Source organism: Lottia gigantea (assembly GCF_000327385.1).
Source record: "Lottia gigantea unplaced genomic scaffold LOTGIsca_26, whole genome shotgun sequence".
Lineage (NCBI taxonomy): Eukaryota > Metazoa > Mollusca > Gastropoda > Lottiidae > Lottia > Lottia gigantea.
The window spans coordinates 1,936,337-1,958,027 of NW_008708797.1; the positions used below are offsets into that span (position 1 = coordinate 1,936,337).

The 21,691-nt window shown below is 30.7% G+C and overlaps 1 protein-coding gene across 1 annotated transcript; it reads left to right on the plus strand.

Annotated features, from left to right (window-relative positions):
- Positions 1 to 12,547: 12,547 nt before the first annotated feature.
- LOTGIDRAFT_188920 (hypothetical protein) lies at positions 12,548 to 17,581 on the plus strand (the record flags this gene model as incomplete). The annotated part of the gene is made up of 9 exons (XM_009056016.1): positions 12,548 to 12,725; positions 13,044 to 13,456; positions 13,598 to 13,691; positions 13,949 to 14,082; positions 14,391 to 14,499; positions 14,635 to 14,763; positions 15,144 to 15,343; positions 16,113 to 16,289; positions 17,484 to 17,581. Coding segments are annotated over exons 1-9 (1,443 nt in total), but the record flags the coding sequence as incomplete, so codon positions are not given.
- Positions 17,582 to 21,691: the final 4,110 nt, after the last annotated feature.

Genomic DNA, 21,691 nt, shown 5'->3' on the forward strand with positions numbered 1-21,691 from the left:
GGTCAAAAAGTCTTCTTTTTTTTTTTTTTTTTTTTTTTAATCCAAACTGTACATACCTGGACATTTATGATTGGTAAAACTGTTATTTATATGCAATAAGAACATAATGATATGATGAAGAATACATGTTAATTCATTAGAATCATCAATTAATCAAATAGTTTGCTTAATTTGACATAAAAAATAAGGAAACACATCTTTACAGGCAACTTTCCCGATTTCTGGTCCAGGATCAATGTTCAGAAGACTTGGCGACTAAATTTGACACAAATATCAGCTAATTGAATTTACCAAAGTTAATCTGTTTTATTGAACTAAGTTATTTATTGGGAAAGAAAGTTTTTAATTGGAGATAGTGAAATATAGTATAGAATATCTTTTTTTATGAAGTGTGAATTATTTATAATTTCTGATTTTTACATAGTATTTTCTGACATTATATGAGGGATAACATCAAAGAGATCTATTTCTATTTGGTACAATATATAATTGATCTACTAATCTCTACAGAAATCCATTTTTATGTTTCAATATAAAGTTAATCTTCTCAGTCTACATAAAAAATCTTTTTCTACAGCCACGATTTCTATAAATTTTATTCCCCCTCGATAAAAATCAGCTTACAGTGGATTTGTGGTCATTAATTTTCAGATAGGATGACATGTAAGAAAAAGACCTCAAAGCCATTTCTATTTTTCTTTCACCTTATGACTCACACACCTATAACTGAATTAAGCAATGGACAGCATTTTGATTATTTCCCAATAATGAGATTTTTGCGCTTGATAGGAGAAAAAAGAGAAGCTTTTAAGTATAAGTACGGCAAGTGAGATTGTCATTTTAAATGAAAGCCATCAATGGTACCTAGTCATAGCAAGGCATTGTGTCATAGCATGGAATCTTCCGTTAACAGGAAGTTAGAGTGCATTACATTAATACTCCAGGGATTTCCTTCAATTTGACATGATTGTAGAGAAAAGAGGATGAATACCATTACATATAACATGTAGTTTTTATAATTCATAACATAAAATAACAGTTATCATACCAGGGATTTATTTTCTTGTTACTCACAAAATGCCATTTTTAACCATCATGAGTTATATTCAATTTATTAAGATGGATTCATTCACAAGACGTTTATGAGTTAGAAGAAATGAACATCACATTTAGAACAAAATGATTGGTCATATGGTTAATCTTGTCAATTGCCAATTATTTCTGCATGATTGTTCTCAATATCGGGCCACAAGTTTTATTGTGTAAGTGCAATTACAATCTATATTCAATTCAGCGGGACCAACTGTTCAATAACCATCAATATTGTATAATGGAATGACCATTGATTACAATTAGAGCAACTGACATGCTGTACAAGTATATTGGACTTATTCATGTAATCAGCAAATCATTAAGTTGATAAATGAGGCCGAACCAATATCAGAAATTGTACTGACCATATTGACTAGTAATCAGTGGATGACTCATAGATCTAGTCAAGGTAAATGGTGGTTGATATACTATATTGTTAGTTCAATACTGACCACTGACTGTATAATAGTACTGTCACTCTATAATAGTATGATAATTAAAGGTCAAGACAGCTACTGGCACCGAACACAATAATGAAGTTCTCAAGATCTCGACAAATTCCTCAAGGCATTTCAAATTTATGAAAATGAGGATAGCCAGCTTCTTTGTATGATAAGTAAGACTATAATAACAAACTGAAGAGTAATTTCATTTATAATAACTTCTTACACCTGCATATACAGCTGTATATAGTATGAACATTATTAAAATAATGCATGGGCTTTTCATGCCTCAGAATACAGCGGAGATCTTTTACATTGGAAAGCTTATGTATTTATCTCTTATCTCTTTCTACAAATGTCATTTGATACCTGTACATGCTCTTCATAATCTTACTCGTATTCAGGTATATCATCCAAATTATTAGTTCAAATTATGAAGCAAAACCAACAATACCTGGAGTTGATTTCTTTGTTATGTTCTCCTGCATTAATGAGTCAAACAATTTCTATAAATGAGAATATGAAATGCAACTTCAATCAATAACTCCTGTAGTGCCTCATTTTTACTGCATTTTAACTATAGATTCTATGAAACAACATACTCAACTTAACTAGGGAAGGTTTCAAAATACCTCAACATGAGGGTATGTTATAGTAATCAATATGTAAAATAATTAATGGGTTTAATGAATAAATAATGAAACAAAAGATATATACGAACATTCATTTTTAGTACAGGCCAAAACTGGTCTGTTTTCAGAGAAGATTGATTAAAGGGACATGTTTGCCATCCGTTTAACCCATCATACCTCAATCTCAGAAATAGGATTTTTTAAGATAGTAATAGTGTCACAGCTCACTGTCAAACTTGAGCCCTCAAATCAATGTGTATCCAGAATTATTCGCGTTTAACCAAGTTAAAAAACATTTATTTCTTCTTGAGACTCTGCAGAAAATTTAATAGATTTTACAGTATTTACTAGCAACTTTCATGTTTGGGAATGGATTGACTTCAATGGAGAGATGTGGTTTTACAAAAAAAAATACATGTGCCAGCTTCATAAAAGCCAGAATTCAACAAAATCCTTTCTTCCTGTATTCAAGAATCAATCAAGACCTCATGATATTTTGCAATATTGGTGTGCCCCACTATACAGTTCAAGGGTATGCTTAACTTAGTTGTACAAAGAATGGAAAACACTATACATCCACTGTATTGTGGTGCCGGATGAAGCACAGGGGCTTTGCAGAATATACAGAAATATCTTAAGGATTCACACTAGCAATCCAAAAATTGATCAGAACAACTCCCATAAAACATGACCTTTTGAGTCTGGCCTTAACTGTGACAATATGACATGATATATGATATGATGTCTGAGGAACTGATAGAGCCAGATTTGTTGGGCTGAGTTTAAGGTATCAAGAAATTCACCATGAAGTAGTTGGGCTTCATTGCCACCATTTTATCGCAAGAATACGACCAAAATAAGTTATCACCATGTGCAAAAAATATTTTTAAAAAAATAGAATTTCTCTGATAACATTGAGTTTCATAAAATTTGTTAGAAAATTGTAGCTTCTATTGCGATCAAGAAATATCAAGGCACCAACTCTTTTCATATTTATTGTACATAGATCAAACAAAGTATCATCCAAATTCATCACAAGCTGTAGCTCCAAATGTGTGTATAAGCAGGATTTGATGTGCTCATTCAAAGACATCAACTTCAAACCATTCTTTGAAAAATCTTACAGATATGGTTGACTTCAATATACATCCATATTATAAAGTTGGCGTATAAGAATTTGTACAGATTAAAGAAACAACTTCAAACTTCTCAATCCATCCAGTTGGAAGGAAACTGTATAAGCTTCATTTTAATTCATCCAAGATATTATATATTCTTAAAGCAAATTATGTTTTATTTTAAAGGGCTAGACCAGTTTATTTTCAATATGAAGAATTATGCTAATCTAAACTATATCTAAATCCTTTTAATAGTTTAAATCGTTTAAAACATCAAATTTGAAGTTATAATTGATGCGAGGCCGGTGTTTTCTTGTGAATGGTTTATTATCGTCTGGGAAAGGAATTACGAGACTACGGACATGCGCAGAAGGTTTTGTTTACAAATGGCGACAAATTTTCGATCAGAAATATAACAATTAACTTTGTTTGTGTACTTCTCCAGTTGTTACATGTAAATAATGGATTATTATCATTATAGACATAATAATGAGACATGAAAATAACAAAGTTGATTGCTACTTTTATTTTCTACTGCATCTTCCGATTGGAAATATGTGAAGTTAACACTGATTGGTTCAATTGGTCCAGTCAAAATTGAGTTCTCATCATTTTTGATATCTAAAAATAATATTCTCATAAATGGGTAGTCACTATTACCCAGAACAGTAAAAATGGAGAGAGATATAAAATACTTACATAAGAATTATTTTATCAATTGTGACTTAGTGCTTGGATTTTTCAAGTTGAAACTTTCACGAAAGGTAAGGGGCATCTTCCTCTACATGTCGGCATGAAGTATTATGTATTTCACGATCAAGACGACAAAACTCATTGAAAAGATAGCATGCCAGGCAAGGTAACATACGCCCACTACCAATAACTCTGAAACTGTTCATCATCCGAATATTACCAATTTCTAACTTGATTGAGATCTCATCAATATATTATATGGATATCTAGTCTCATCAAGATCAGGTAAAAACTGTAGTCTCTATCGTGCCTACAAGCCAAATTTGACACATTTTTACTAAGTCAAGGGCAATAACTCTGAAAACGTTCACTCGATTATTACCAATTCCAAACTTGACCGAGATCTCATCAATATATAGATGCATACCAAGTTTCATCAAGATCAGATAAAAACTGTAGTCTCTATCATGCCTACAAGCCAAATTTGACGCGTTTTTACTAAGTCAAGGGCAATAACTCTGAAACAATTCATCCGATTATTACCAATTTCGAACTTGACTGAGATCTCATCAATCCATACATGCAAACCAAGTTTCATGAAGATCGGATAAAAACTGTAGTCTCTATCGTGCCTATAAGGCAAATTTGACACGTTTTTACTAAGTCAAGGGCAATAACTCTGAAACTGTTCTTCCGATTATTACCGATTTCAAACTTGTCCGAGATCTCATCAATATATACATGCATACCAAGTTTCATCAAGATGGGATAAAAACTGTAGTCTCTATCGCGCCTACAAGAAATGTGAACGGATGGACGGACATACGGACAGGATCGACGGCAAAAAATGATTTAGCCCTTTAAGTCTGATCTCAAACTAAGAAACGGTTTTTAAAGTGATCTTAAAATTAACATAAAATTTAATTTTAAACTTCGCGAATAATAGCCAGTAGATATACCTGGTGTCATAAATAACATAACAGGATCCTTATATAATCAGATAAATCCCAAAAACTTAGTAACTATCCATAAATATGAAATTAACTATTGAAAAACGCTTAATATCATGATTAAGCGTTATTCAAAAATTATTAAATCTTATGAATTTTACATGGATTTTGTTATAACTTTATGACACCAGGTAAGCTAACTGATGAATATATACTCTTATTGACCATTTCGAGAACTTAAATTTCATTTTCATTTTTTAAGATGTAGTATCACTTTAAGATGATTTGACCAATCAAGTACAATAACTTAAAACATTTTTCAAACATCATCAATTAGAGACTGTCCAGATGTAAGCATACCAAATTCATCCATATAGGATGAAAATGATATGGGCTGATATCAACTACATGTAGGATTTAAACTCAAATGATAATCATATCTCATAATTCTGTGTGTAAATGCAGCCACAGGTCCATTCCAATCCAAGTTTGTTCTGGAGTGAGGGAATCTTGCATTTTGTCTGAATCATGGTTCCTAGTCTAGTAAAAACCTAACATTCTTTTTTTTTTTTTTACTAGACTATAGAAACCTAACATTCAATTACTTCCGGTAAGATGGCGGAGTGAAGTAAAGCTTTGTTTGCTCTCCGATATTATTATCATTTCTCATCAATATATTGTGATCGTTAACAAATACATTTTCTGAAAAAGACTGCAATTTGATTGTGTGCATCATCTGCAATACAAAAAAACAGGACAAAACACAATACTGTGGAAAAATTAGCATTATCAACTTTGAACATGCCACTACCAACAACCAGATCATCGGCCTCACAAAAGACTAATGAAAGCTATGCAGAATGTGACGACCAAACTGTAAACATGGGTAAAATTCTACTAGAACTAAGTGAAATAAAATCAACTTTGGAAAACTCTATCAAGAAGAATGAAATAGTGGACATTGTCAACACTATTGTAAGTAAACTTTTAGAAAATTTCAAACTGGAAATCTTTGAGAAAATCAACAGCAAAACAGACTCACTTTAAGATGACATAAATTCAATAGCAATTGAAAATGAACTTTTGAAAGAAAAATTGAGATTGATGGAAAACTCTGTGGTTGACCTAGAAGCTAATCTCTCAGCAGCTGACACCAGATCAAGGGAGGCTCTCAAAAGTTCAAACTACAATGAACAGTACTCAAGGAAGAATAATATAAGAGTTCTAAACTTAAAAGAAAGAAAAGGTGAAGATCTCAAAGATGAAATAATTCAAATAGCCAGAAAAGACTTACATATTGATCTTAAAAAAAGTGACTTTTTGGCTGCCCACAGAATCCCAGGAAGAAAGGATCAAGATAGACCTGTTATTCTGAAACTAGCCTCCACAGAAATAAAACAAAACTTAATGAAAAATAAAAAGAAATTGTGTGGTGCTACCAAATTTTTTGATGACATTACCAAAAGGAACCTGAATCTGATTAAGACTTAAAAATAGTGACAAATTCGAAAATGTGTGGTATTTTAACTGTGCAGTTTACTGTAAAACCTCCCCTGAAAGTGAAAAAAAGAAAATTGATCTTTTTGATCTTGTATAAAACTATCTCAACAACATTACCTTCCCAATCTCTACTTCATAAATGACTGGTGTTATGGTGTTATCTTCACTGTAGACTGAATTCAATACATCCTCACCCTCGTCTTTTTTAAACAACTACATAGGTAGAATTTTTGATGATCTAAAACAACTTTTAACAATAATTTACAATTTCTGAAAATTGTTCATTCATGTTTTAGGTATGATTATGTCAAACCACAATTAATTTCTGATTTGATTGCCTCCCTTGTTTGACTGTCAATTGTTACCTTACTATAATCTTTCAGAGGAACCAATCCCAGTGACCTTGAATATCAGGAATGCAATGTGCTAGATTGGTCAACTTTCTTTAAGTGTCAACTGAAAAACTATAAAAAGATAGTTTTAGGGAATTATATCCTTCGCTAATAAGGTACACATTGGGGAAATCAAATCCACAGAAACACGCCAGACTTGACTTTTTTTTAACATCAAATGAGCTCACTAAGTATCTTTCAAAACATAAATTTGAAAACAGTTATCGAACAGATCACTCGGGAATTGTATTACAACTAAAATTCAAAAAATTTGTTAAAGGAAACGGCATCTGGAAATTTAATAATAGTCTACTTAATGATTTGAACTATGTCCAACGCGTGAAAGAAACCGTTAGAAAAACAAAATGTCAATATGTCGTACCAGTCTATAACTTGGAGAACAAAGATAAAATACCAAACAATGAGTTACAATTTACTGTAAATGATCAAGATTTCTTAGAAATTCTATTAATGGAAATTAGGGCCAACACCATTTCTTTCTCGGCGTATAGGAGTAAATGTAGAAAAGAGAAAGAAAAATATATTTCCGACCAAATTAAAATTTTAGAAGTCTCAGTAGGTGTTTCTGAGTTTGAAAAAATTGAGAAAATTGAAACAAGCGCTGGAAGAAATAAGAAACTTTAGGTTAAAGGGACATTTTATCAGGGCTCACGCTAAATGGATCGAAGAGGGGGAGGAGCCATCTAACTATTTCTGCAGTCTCGAATCTAGAAATTTTGTCAGTAAGCACATCTGTAAATTGGAAAATGACTTAGGTGAAACAATTGACAACCAAGAAGATATTCTAAAAGAAACAAGAAATTTTTATAAAAAACTGTATTCGAGAAGACATTTTTTGAATAGCGATGACGTAGCAAACAAATTAAAAAACCTACCAATTAATACTCTAAGCGAGACGGAAGCAAATGAACTTGAAAAAGAAATATCTCAATCAGAATTGTTAGAATTTTTGAAACTGACTAAAAACAATAAAAGCCCTGGATCAGATGGCTATTCCTTTGAATTTTTAAAAGTCTTTTGGATTGATATAGGACACTTTATATTTAAGGTCCCTATCGCACGGATTTTCGGAAAAACAATTAACTATCACCCAAAGACTTGGAATAATAACATATATCCCCAAGAAAGATAAAGACAAGCGCTTCCTAAAAAACTGGAGACCTATAAGTCTATTAAACTGTACATACAAACTAGCTTCTGGATGCATTGCCAATTGATTCAAGACAGTTCTAGATAAATTAATTAACAGAGATCAAACTGGGTTTATAAAAGGACGTTTCTTAGGGGAAAACATAAGACTAATTTATGATATAATGCACTACACCGATTTTCATGATATTCCTGCCCTTTTGTTGTTAATCGATTTCGAAAAAGCTTTCGATTCCATTTCATGGGATTTCATTTTATCTGTGTTAAATATTTTTAAATTTAAATCTTATATGAAAGATTGGATTATTACTTTATACAACAACTCGAGTTCTTGTGTCCTCCAAAACGGTTTTTTATCTGATTCATTTTATCTTGAATGAGGATGTAGGCAAGGAGATCCATTATCGCCTTATATATTTATTTTATGCGCCGAGATTTTAGCAACTCTTGTTCGAAGTTCTAAGGATGTAAAGGGTGTAAATATTGACAATGAGGAGTATAAACTATCCCAATACGCGGACGATACAACTTTTATTTTAGACAGATCACCTGAATCAATAAAAGCCACTTTAACAATACTAGACTTTTTCGCTGAAATTTCTGGCTTGAGAATAAATTATTCCAAAACAAAGGCAATTTGGATTGGAGCAAAAAAATTTTCGCAGGAAGTTTATCATCATGACAAATGGAAACTATCGTGGGGGTCCACAAACTTCGATTTTCTAGGATTCAGGTTTACATTAGAACTAGATAGTATTTCCAAAATAAACTTTGACTTTGTATGTAATTCTATAAACTCTCTACTAAATCAATGGTCAATACGTTATCTAACACCGATTGGTAAAATAACTGTACTGAAATCACTTATAATTCCGAAATTAACTCATTTGTTTATATCTCTTCCAAACCCTGAGCCAACTCTTATTAATCTCCTCAACACAAAATTTTTCAAATTTATTTGGAACAACAAACCTGAGAAAGTCAGTAGAAAATGTATAAAACAATCTTACAAAAATGGAGGTTTGAATATGGTAGATTTAGATAATTTTATAGTTTCACTTAAAACAACAGACAAAACGTCTCATCCTATCAGAGAGTAAATGGGGCAAATTATTTGAATACAATACAGGTCTAAAATGCGATTTTATTTCTAGATTTGACTATTCCTATCTCGAAAATAAACTAGACAATATTAATAATACTTTTTGGAAAAATGTTATCACCTCATGGATCCGAGTAAGGAAAAACATTAGCGCTAAGTGTAAAGCGGACTTAGGGAAAACAGTAATATGGCACAATTCTTCAATTAAACTGCTCAATAAGCCACTATTTTACCCAAGATATTTTAAACACAATATTATTTATATCTCAGATTTGTGGAATGATAGTGGGGATTTCCTTAATTATAACGATTTTTTAAAACTGTACCCAAGCTTAAAAACACATTTCCTTGAATATACTACCTTAATTAAAACTATTACGCTATGTACAAACGAAACATTTGAAGAAAAAGAAAATGAACCTCTCGTGCTACTACGGCCTTTTATTCCATTTCACATTCAACTGTTGTTCAATCAATGTAAAGGTAGTAGGCATATTTATAATGCTTTAACAGAAAATATTTCGATTAAGTCACAAACCAAATTTGAGGTACTAGAATACAAAGTGAATGATTGGAGCCTAAATTACATTTTACATTTTAAAATATTACAAAAAATTCGAAAATTAATTGGTTTCAATACCGCATTTTACATCGCATTTTACCAACAAATACTTTTCTCTACAAAATTAAACTAGTCGAAACTGAATTATGCACCTTTTGTCAAAATAGTCCGGAATCTTTAGAACATCTCTTCTATGATTGTCTATATGTAAAATCCCTATGGGATAAGCTTAAAATTTACCTTTCTGGAACTGTGTTGTCATTAGAAACGATTGTTTTCGGATCTAACTTATTAGGTATACCCTTAAATTGGCTTCTTCTTCATACACAATTTTTCATTTATCGTTCAAGGATTAATAAAACCAAACCTAACCTAATAGCATTAATAAACTATCTCCTAGATAATATCAAAGTAGAACTATATTTATGTAAACACAAAAACAACATGTTTTTGAACTCTGTTCAATATATGGCATAGACTATACAACTATATAAAACTATAGATATTGTAAAATTATAATGAATATTAATGTGCTACTTATATTGTATATATTACAGATATCTGTATTGTATGTTTTGCCAAAAAAATTTAGAAAAAAACAATAACAAAAAAAAACTAGAACTGTACTAATAACAGTACTGATGCAGGGTGTGTTACGACATTCGGGTACATACGAAGTTGGTCTATTGCAATTACATGGATGTAAGTACTTTTCTGCATCTCTAAATGCAAATATCCGAAAGTGCCTGGAGTTGACGAACTTTCCGATAGAAATTGGGGAGAATGGTACTTTAACGGACATGTCATACTCAGGAATTTTATCTATACTGACATCTCATTAACCAACTTAAATTTGATACCACAATGTTAAACGAATATAATTTTTAAATATGCATGTTACATAGACATGTTGTATATCACTGGAAAGCTCAGAATCTCAGCATTATGAATTCGAAAGAATTATTGCTATATCACTATTAGGCTACGAGATACAGCACTGCAAAGGTTCAAAATGGACCATTTTTAAACCCCTATAAAATCGAAAATGGTTGTCTGACCCCAAAGGTCAAAAGGTCATCAGATATTCAAGGTCACAATTTATCATCATAGTAAATATGAAGGTCACCAAAGGTCAAGGTCATGAGATATACGCCTTCAAACTTTGAAAAAAAATATCCGGTCTAAAAAAAAAGCCAAAACCGAAAATCAAAATTCTGTCCTCAACAAGTTTTAGACAAACGTTAATTCTATCATTTAACACCAAAATTGTTCAAATCGGATAATAAATAGCTCCAAAATAGCAAGTTTTGCATATTGAGGCAAACCAATATGGCGACCTATATGTTACTTCCGGTACGAATTTTTTTAGTTGTAACACTTTGTATTAGTGACACTAAGCTTATGCATATGTCATTTCTGACATAACTCAATTTCACTGGAAGTGATGCCACCGGAAGTACTAATATCGAAACCGGAAGTAATAAACATTTTTTGACTATGCAGAATTATTTGCCCATACCGACGGTCTACGTCATAAAAATTTCAAATCGATCCGTCAAAAAGCATCCGAAATAGCATTTTTCGATTAATTTCGACAAAAAAAAAGTATCGAACGAATTTTGGAAAATCGAATATTTTCAACTGCTATCATATGTCCTTTGTACTAAGAAATATAATAAAGGAAACCCGAGAAAAATCGAACGATAAATACGCCCTCTACAGTCCATTTCCGTTTTTTTTTGTTATCTCACTTCCGGTTGCGCAGAACATTTTCGTTTTACATTTAATACGTGAATAGCCACGAGTTAGAAAACGTCATGAAGTCCGCTTTGTCGTACCTATTTCTGGTTTCGAGAAATAAGCTCCCTAGCTGACGAAAAGAAAAATAATCGTTACGAAAACAAAGCAGGGCGTTCGCTTACGAAAAAATTAAAAAAAAAAAAAAAAAAAACCTAACATTCATTCCAATACTTAAAAATTCATGCAAGTGGGAAGGATTTCTATTCAAAAATCAAATCTAGATACCTTGACTTGATTTGATATTAGGTTTGCTTAGACTTTTTGTTTGTTTTGCTTTCTTCACTGCCTTTATCTATCTCAGTATCGCTTTCATATGGGTGTACAAAGCTATATCATTAATTTCACTTAGCAATAACCACCATTGGTAAAACGGCTTAATTAGAATTTAAAAAATAATGTCCAAATGTATGCAAATTTGTTATCTGTGACAGGTTATTATTGTTCTTACCAAACTAAATTTCATCGCCGCCATTCGATATGAAAATGACGTCACAAAATACTCTAATTTTATTGGCTGATTTTTCAGGCACCTGCTATCCTTAGTCTCGATTGACTAGACGGTAGAGTATCAAACTAAAAAATAAATACCTGTGCCTGATTTCAGAGCTGTGTTTTATCAATCTGTATTTAATCTAAGTGTTCGGCAGTTTTAATCATAATTATGATGGATAAGAACTTACTATTTCATTATTCCCCATTTACGTGAATTTCACTTATCGGCTTTCCAAGGGATGTAACTCTTTTAGATAATATTTCAAATAATTGTATCGTCCGATAAGCCACAACCGAAATAGACAGTCTAATGTCAAAAATAATGTTGATATCGTACACTTTATTAATGAAAACGAAAAATAAAATAAAAAACTGAAAGAATTACTTCAATATATTTTTATCCCGAAACAGGTAACCTTTGATTGAGAATCATTCTTTGAAATCAGAGTTAATTTTTTCTGTATCTTTAGTGATTTTGGACATATCGTTTCGGTAAGGACTTGAGTTTTTGTACTTTAGTCTATACAGTGTGGCTTTAGCGATCTTATACAACCTTCTACATTCCTTGATTTAAAAATTACGTCCCAGGTGGAAATGGAAGTAGAATTCTAGAATTATTTCAACTGAAATTAAATTTAGAGCAGATCTTAGTGAAATGATTATCAAGAAAATTTTCCCAATAACACTGGCATGTTTTTAGAAGTTTTCAATATATCTGCTACAGTTTTGTGCATATTATTTCTCATTGGACACAGAAAATGTGACACAATCCAAAATAGGTAAACAAACACTAAAATTAAAGGTTTTATAACAAACAACAACAATTATCCAACCAACTATCCTCTCCTAACCTTGCCTTGGCACTGTTTCAGTGTTAGCACCTGGCCACCTCCAGGTTAAAGTTCTCACATAGAAGTAGGCATATACATTCCCTAGCCTTGCCATAATTTAGCAGGATACATTAGCCCAAGAATATACAGAAAATAGGACATGTGATATCCTTTTTTGAAATAAAAGAAATTATATAAGCACTGACTAATTCATCATTCATCATAGAATAATTAGTTAAGTTTGATGAAAATTTCTTATGCTTTCAGCAAACACCATGCAGAACTAATGATGGACTTACTTCAACCCTACAAAAATTATCATGGACAACGTTTGAAAAAATCCAATAGACACATAAGAGAATGTCAAGAGATAAAATATGGCAATGTTACTCATTCGAAAGTTAAAGTCAAACCAGATACAAATATATCTTACCCCTTAGTAGAAGTTAAACATTTAACTAAAGAAATTGGTTCATATTATTATAAAAATCCTGTAACAATAAGATATCAAAGGGTTGATTTTCCTTTAAATACTCTGTCAGTGTTAGAACCAGGAGAACCAGGAACATGTCGGGAGGGCCATGGCACCAGATCTATAACTAGTAAAACGGCATTGAGTGGCAACTGTATTGTAGGGGTAAATGGTGGATTTTTCAATACAACCACTGGTGCTTGTTTAGGTGGGTTTTATAAACAATTAAGATTTCCAGTTTGAGAATATCTTTATACTTGAGAATGAAAATCTTTACTTTAGTGACAAGTACTACTAGAAGTAGAGGAAATGTTAAGAAATTAAAGATATTGATAAACTATCATTTTAGGAAACATAGTTAGTAATGGTAGATTAGTACAAGATTCACAAGGTTTACAGAATGCTCACTTTGGTATCACAGAAGATGGGTATATCTATGTTGGGTAGGCAATTTTTATCTTTATGCATATTAGTTGAAAACCTAGTATAACAGCAAGATAATAGACCTGTCCAGTTATTGGTGTCACAATATTATAGGAAATGGAGTAATGCATCCTTTCTTTTTTTAATTGGTAAATGAAGATGGTATGTATAGTGAATTTTGAAAGTTTTCAATATGCTTTTCTTTTGTCAATCTAAGTGAAATCTCTTTTTTAATATTTAAGAATGGCATTTGCGTATATGTTTTTATTTTCTCTAGATATTTATCAGAACTAGATTTGATAACTCAACAGTTTAAACAGTTACTAGGTGGTGTTTTATGGTTGATACGAGATGGAGAAAAGTATATTGATAAAAGTAAACAAATGGAATGTCCTGATGTTGAGGAAACAGGTACATTTTTCTGACAATGTTAAATGTTTGACGGTTAGATGTGTCTTAAGAAATGAGGTTTGCGTGGCTATGCTCTTCCGCCTCCATTCCTTGGGGAAGGAATTTCCTGTAAGCCCCTAATCATTGTTCACGAGGTAAGAATTGCCTGTGAACCCCTTTTCAAGTTCTGTGGCCCTTACCCAACCCCTTCACCTAATATTAAGGGTTTCTCTAAGTTACCAGCATACATTACTTAAAAGCTCCCTTTACCTTGAAACATGCTTTCAGACGAGAACTAAAGTGATCCTCTTTTTATCAAATTATTTTAGGCACAATTGAAACATTTATAGAGGTACAATCAGCTAGATCAGCTGTTGGTCATGATAAAGATGGCAGAGTTATAATGGTACAAGTGGATGGTAAAACAAATGCTAGAGGGTACAGTTGATTCAATTATTTTGGAAAGCTAAGATGAAATTGAGAAATTTTTTAACTTTTTTTTAACCAATATTCCCAGAGAGCTACACTTTCATAGCTTATTACTCATCTGCCTATAATGTTTTAAAATTTCAGAGTAAATCTACATGAGTTTACAGATATATTACTAGAACTAGGTGTTGTTAATGCTATCAATTTAGATGGTGGAGGTTCAACTACTACAGTTATAAATCATACCTTAGTTAATTATCCTTCTGATAAATGGTGAGTTCGGTTTGCACAGTTTTAGTATTGTAAAGCATATCTGCTCTTTGTATGTAGTCACCCTTTATATTTGTAGTGACTTTTTTCTCGGCAGTACAGTGATAATGGCTCTGAATCTGTTTCTATCCAAGAAAATTGTTTCTTGATGAAGTGCCCTGATTTGAAATCGCTACCCTTAAAATAGCCAAATTCATCAAAAAGATGTGGGCTTCTCAACCTCTTTATGTTGAGTTGTTGGTTCTTATTTATACAAACATTTTAACTACCAAAATCATATGATCTTTAATAAGAATGACCTCCTAATACCATGATATCAGGGCTGGCAAAGATTGTATGGTGGAATATTTGAAGTTCTGTAAAAGGTAATGGTGTTCTTTCAGTGCTGATGGTACATTTAGTTGTGAAAGAGAAATATCAACTATATTGTGTGTTCACGAACCAGAATGTCAACCTAATGACTGTAATCAACATGGTCATTGTGTACTGGGTAAATGTGTCTGTGATGGATATTGGGTAGGATCAGATTGTTCTAGCCTTTCATGTCCATTCTCTTGTAGTCATCATGGTACATGTACTAAAGGTATGCTAAGACATTTTTAATTTTGAAAATTATTCTTTCAATAGTTGGTTAACATGAACATTCAAAATCATTTGAATCTTTAGTAAAATATTACTGAAATGATATATCAGTTATGCAATACCGAATTACATATTGAAATTTTGAAAATTAATTCAGTTTCATGACAAATATTGTTTTATTGCTTTCTTGACTCCACATAACATAATATTTACTAACAAAAAGGACACTTGCTGAGTTACTGCAATATTTGTATTATAATATCTTGTCATATGTGCACACATATTATTTGCAGTTAAGTTAAGCAATCCTAATTGTGCACAATTTTGGAGGTTTCTAAATGTTAACGAGAACAGCCCTATTTCAATTTGAGGTAGAAAAAATAGTTTGCAAATTATTGCAAATCTGTCCCAGGGGCCACAAACCTTTTTACATACTTATTTGAGATTTTACTCAAATTTGAAGCAGCTGCATAACAGGTGGATTACTGATTGTATCCAAGAAAACTATATATCAATGTATTCCTTAGGGTATTATCACATTCATCTTCGAATTTTACCCCTTCTTGATGTGAGTGAGAGTCAATATGAAATGAGAAAGCATGAGAAATGTTTTGTGGGCCAAACATTGAATTCAAATTACCAATTGAATTACTGTTTTCTTTAGAATTGTCCTGGGATGTGCATAAATATCTTCGTGTTACTTGTAATGACATCATGTAAGCCTAGGTGATAAATACAATCTGATATATCATTTGTTTTCTGTGTTCCAGATGGTTGTATATGTGATGATGGGTGGTATGGAATAAACTGTTCTACACCCTGTAAACCAGGTTATTATGGTAGTAATTGTGCTCATCAATGTTATTGTTTAAATCATGGTACTTGTAATAGTCAAACTGGTCATTGTGTTTGTTCACCTGGTTTTACTGGAAAATACTGTGAATCTTGTAAGTACTTGAATTTTGTTGATAATTTGTTTGAATGAATGCATCAATGTTGGACATACATTAACTGTTTAACTTGCCTTGTATAGATTTGTTTATCCATTGGTAGATTATATGATGATATAAATTATATTGTGATGGATTTTAGATTCATTATTTCAAGTATCATATTGTGACTCATATAGATTCATTGCTTCAAGTATCATATTGTGATGCATATAGATTCATTGCTTCAAGTATCATATTGTGATTCATATAGATTCATTGCTTCAAGTATCATATTGTGATTCATATATATTCATTGGATCAAGTATCATTTTGCAATTTTTATATATATTCAGTGCTTCAAGTAAAATATTGTGATGCATATAGATTCATTGCATCAATTATCATATAGTGATGCATATATATTCATTGCTTCAAGTATCATATTTTGGTACATATATATTCATTGCTTCAAGTATCATATTTTGGTACATATATATTCATTGCTTCAAGTATCATTTTTTGGTACATATAGATTCATTGCATCAATTATCATATAGTGATACATTTAGATTCATTGCTTCAAGTATCATATTGTGATTCATATATATTCATTGCTTCAAGTATCATTTTGCAATTTTTATATATATTCAGTGCTTCAAGTAAAATATTGTGATTCATATAGATTCATTGCTTCAAGTATCATATAGTGATGCATATAGATTCATTGTTTCAAGTATCATATTGTGATTCATATAGATTCATTGCTTCAAGTATCATATCGTGATACATGACAAATTATTGCTTCAAGTATCATTTCAGCTAGACTAATTGATATGTGAGAAAGATTAGAGCAAATATTATTGTGTCAGATCCTATAATTCGTTAATCGTTCCCATATTAATTACTATGGTGACTAGTGTGTGAATCTGTATACTTGTGATTATGGTTGTTTTAAGTGATTTAAATCTTACATTGATGTTTGTGATTTTGGTTACTACGGTGATAAATGTCATTATCTGTATACTTGTGATAATGGTTGTTGTTATGATATATATATATATATATGTGTGTTTTGCTTACTATGGTGACAAGTGTAATAATTTGTGTACTTGTAATAATGGTTGTTTATCATTATGATATATAAATTTGTTGTGATAGGTGTATTTGTGTTTATGGTTATTTTTGTGATATATAAATGTAATATTGTAGTATGTGAATTTGGTTACTATGGTGATAAGTGTAATAATCTGTGTACATGTGATAATGGTTGTTTTTGTCATCATGTTACTGGAAGCTGTAATTTGTCAACTTTGTCAGTTGATCTTTCAAAAGGTAAATTTTTCACATATTTTCATATACACACAACCCAAACAATTCCCAGAAGCAAAATTTTAAATCAAAAGTTTTTCTTTGATAACTGTTTGCTATTTTTGCTGTATAACTCTGAAAAACAAATTAATGATTTCAGCATCGTCTTGTTTGGTTGAAGCAGAGATCAAATCAAACCATTTGATTCGAGGAGAATCACAGCAATATGGGTAAGTATAATAGATAATTGCTAATAAGCAAATTCAAACTAAACATGTGCATGCGCAACACACTAATTCCCTACTTCTGCCTGGATAATGTTATATCGATGTTTATCAAAACAGTATTTCTTCCAAAGAATCATTGTGCTTAATAGCCTTAAAGATATCTTTATTATAAATTTCAGAGTGTGTCTATCTAGTGTTATAACTATGAGTATAGTAGCAGCTATAAGTATTATATTAAATATATCTTTATTATATATTTCAGAGTGTGTCTATCTTGTGTTATAACTATGAGTATAGTAGCAGCTATAAGTATTATGTTTAATATATCTTTATTATATATTTCAGAGTGTGTCTATCTAGTGTTATAACTATGAATATAGTAGCAGCTATAAGTATTTTATTGTTTAAGATATCTCTATATTATATTTCAGAGTGTGTCTATCTAGTGTTATAACTATGAGTATAGTAGCAGCTATAAGTATTATGTTAAATATATCTTTGTTATAAATTTCAGAGTGTTTCTATCCAGTGTTATAACTATGAGTATAGTAGCAGCTATAAGTATTATGTTTAATATATCTTTGTTATATATTTCAGAGTGTGTCTATCTAGCGTTATAACTATGAGTATAGTAGCAGCTATAAGTATTATATTAAATATATCTTTATTATATATTTCAGAGTGTGTCTATCTAGTGTTATAACTATGAGTATAGTAGCAGCTACAAGTATTATTAAATATATCTTTATTATATATTTCAGAGTGTGTCTATCTAGTGTTATAACTATGAGTATAGTAGCAGCTATAAGTATTATATTGAATATATCTTTATTATATATTTCAGAGTGTGTCTATCTAGTGTTATAACTATGAATATAGTAGCAGCTATAAGTATTTTATTATTTAAGATATCTCTATATTATATTTCAGAGTTTGTCTATCTAGTGTTATAACTATGAGTATAGTAGCAGCTATAAGTATTATGTTAAATATATCTTTGTTATAAATTTCAGAGTGTTTCTATCCAGTGTTATAACTATGAGTATAGTAGCAGCTATAAGTATTATGTTTAATATATCTTTGTTATATATTTCAGAGTGTGTCTATCTAGCGTTATAACTATGAGTATAGTAGCAGCTATAAGTATTATATTAAATATATCTTTATTATATATTTCAGAGTGTGTCTATCTAGTGTTATAACTATGAGTATAGTAGCAGCTACAAGTATTATTAAATATATCTTTGTTATATATTTCAGAGTGTGTCTATCTAGTGTTATAACTATGAGTATAGTAGCAGCTATAAGTATTATATTAAATATATCTTTATTATATATTTCAGAGTGTGTCTATCTAGTGTTATAACTATGAGTATAGTAGCAGCTATAAGTATTATGTTTAATATATCTTTATTATACATTTCAGAGTGTGTCTATCTAGTGTTATAACTATGAGTATAGTAGCAGCTATAAGTATTATGTTTAATATATCTTGTTATAAATTTCAGAGTGTTTCTATCCAGTGTTATAACTATGAGTATAGTAGCAGCTATAAGTATTATATTAAATATATCTTTATTATATGTAACAGAGTGTGTCTATCTAGTGTTATAACTATGAGTATAGTAGCAGCTATAAGTATTATATTGAATATATCTTTATTATATATTTCGGAGTGTGTCTACCTAGTGTTATAACTATGAGTATAGTAGCAGCTATAAGTATTATATTGAATATATCTTTATTATATATTTCGGAGTGTGTCTATCTAGTGTTATAACTATGAGTATAGTAGCAGCTATAAGTATTATATTAAATACATCTCTATTATATGTAACAGAGTGTGTCTATCTAGTGTTATAACTATGAGTATAGTAGCAGCTATAAGTATTATATTGAATATATCTTTATTATATATTTCGGAGTGTGTCTACCTAGTGTTATAACTATGAGTATAGTAGCAGCTATAAGTATTATATTGAATATATCTTTATTATATATTTCAGAGTGTGTCTATCTAGTGTTATAACTATGAGTATAGTAGCAGCTATAAGTATTATGTTTAATATATCTCTATATTATATTTCAGAGTGTGTCTATCTAGTGTTATAACTATGAGTATAGTAGCAGCTATAAGTATTATGTTAAATATATCTTTGTTATAAATTTCAGAGTGTTTCTATCCAGTGTTATAACTATGAGTATAGTAGCAGCTATAAGTATTATGTTTAATATATCTCTATATTATATTTCAGAGTGTGTCTATCTAGTGTTATAACTATGAGTATAGTAGCAGCTATAAGTATTATGTTAAATATATCTTTGTTATAAATTTCAGAGTGTTTCTATCCAGTGTTATAACTATGAGTATAGTAGCAGCTATAAGTATTATGTTTAATATATCTCTATATTATATTTCAGAGTGTGTCTATCTAGTGTTATAACTATGAGTATAGTAGCAGCTATAAGTATTATGTTAAATATATCTTTGTTATAAATTTCAGAGTGTTTCTATCCAGTGTTATAACTATGAGTATAGTAGCAGCTATAAGTATTATGTTTAATATATCTTTGTTATATATTTCAGAGTGTGTCTATCTAGTGTTATAACTATGAGTATAGTAGCAGCTATAAGTATTATGTTTAATATATCTCTATATTATATTTCAGAGTGTGTCTATCTAGCGTTATAACTATGAGTATAGTAGCAGCTATAAGTATTATGTTAAATATATCTTTGTTATATATTTCAGAGTGTGTCTATCCAGTGTTATAACTATGAGTATAGTAGCAGCTATAAGTATTATATTAAATATATCTTTAATATGTCTTTATGTCATATCATTGAAACGCCACAGAGCACAAACAAAAGAAGCTGTGAAAAAAACTATACAAAGATTTGTGTCTGTGAATACAACAGATTCTGATTTAGACACACAATCAGATGGTGTGGATGAAGAAACAACTTTTTTCTCAAAGAAAATTTTAAAGAAACCAAGAAGATGACAGCGACTGGATGTTTTTGAAACTGTTTTATGAAAGAGATTTCTTGAGATACAATGAACTCTTGTATCACTTACTCCAAATTCTCCACTTGTCAAACAAAAGGTTTCCATCACACTTCCGTCTGTCTACAATGTTTGACAGATTTTTATGATTGTTTTGTGTGTGTTAGTACCAATGCAAGGATGATACCTTATGATAAAATCCAACAATGCTATTCTGATTTTTAGCATGATAGTGGCAAATTGGATATCTTCTATCTGGTGCTAATTCTACAGACTACAATTTATGACGGATTGTTTCTTTTTGGTTTTACTTTTTGGTTTGTTTTTATTATAAACTAAGAATTGAGAAATCCATTTTTCCTTTGTAAATTAGACTTTACATTACACCCCTGAAATGGTGCTCTTTTAATCTGATTTATATAAGCTTTGGTGATATCCAATATTAAAGGCTGTAATCTTTATCATGCCTACAAGCCAAATTTGAAGGGTTTTTACTAAGTCAAGGGCAATAACTCTGAAACCGTTCGTGATCCTATCAATATATACAAGTATACACAGTTTCATCAAGATCAGTTAAAAACTGTAGTCTCTGTTGTGCATACAAGCCAAAATTTGACACGCTTTTACTAAGTTACTTGCATATAAGAAATGTGGACGGACAAGAAATCTAGACGGACGGGCGGACAGGGGTGATGGCTATATATGTCCACATTGCCATGTGGGCGTATAAAAATTGTCACCATCAAAATGAGTTGAATTGTTATAAAGGGTAGATTTGTACAATATCTAGGGTATTTTATACTTAACAACCAAAATATCTTTAACAAAGAAAGAAGTGGGGGTGTCCAAAATATCTTTATGTCAAAATTTGACT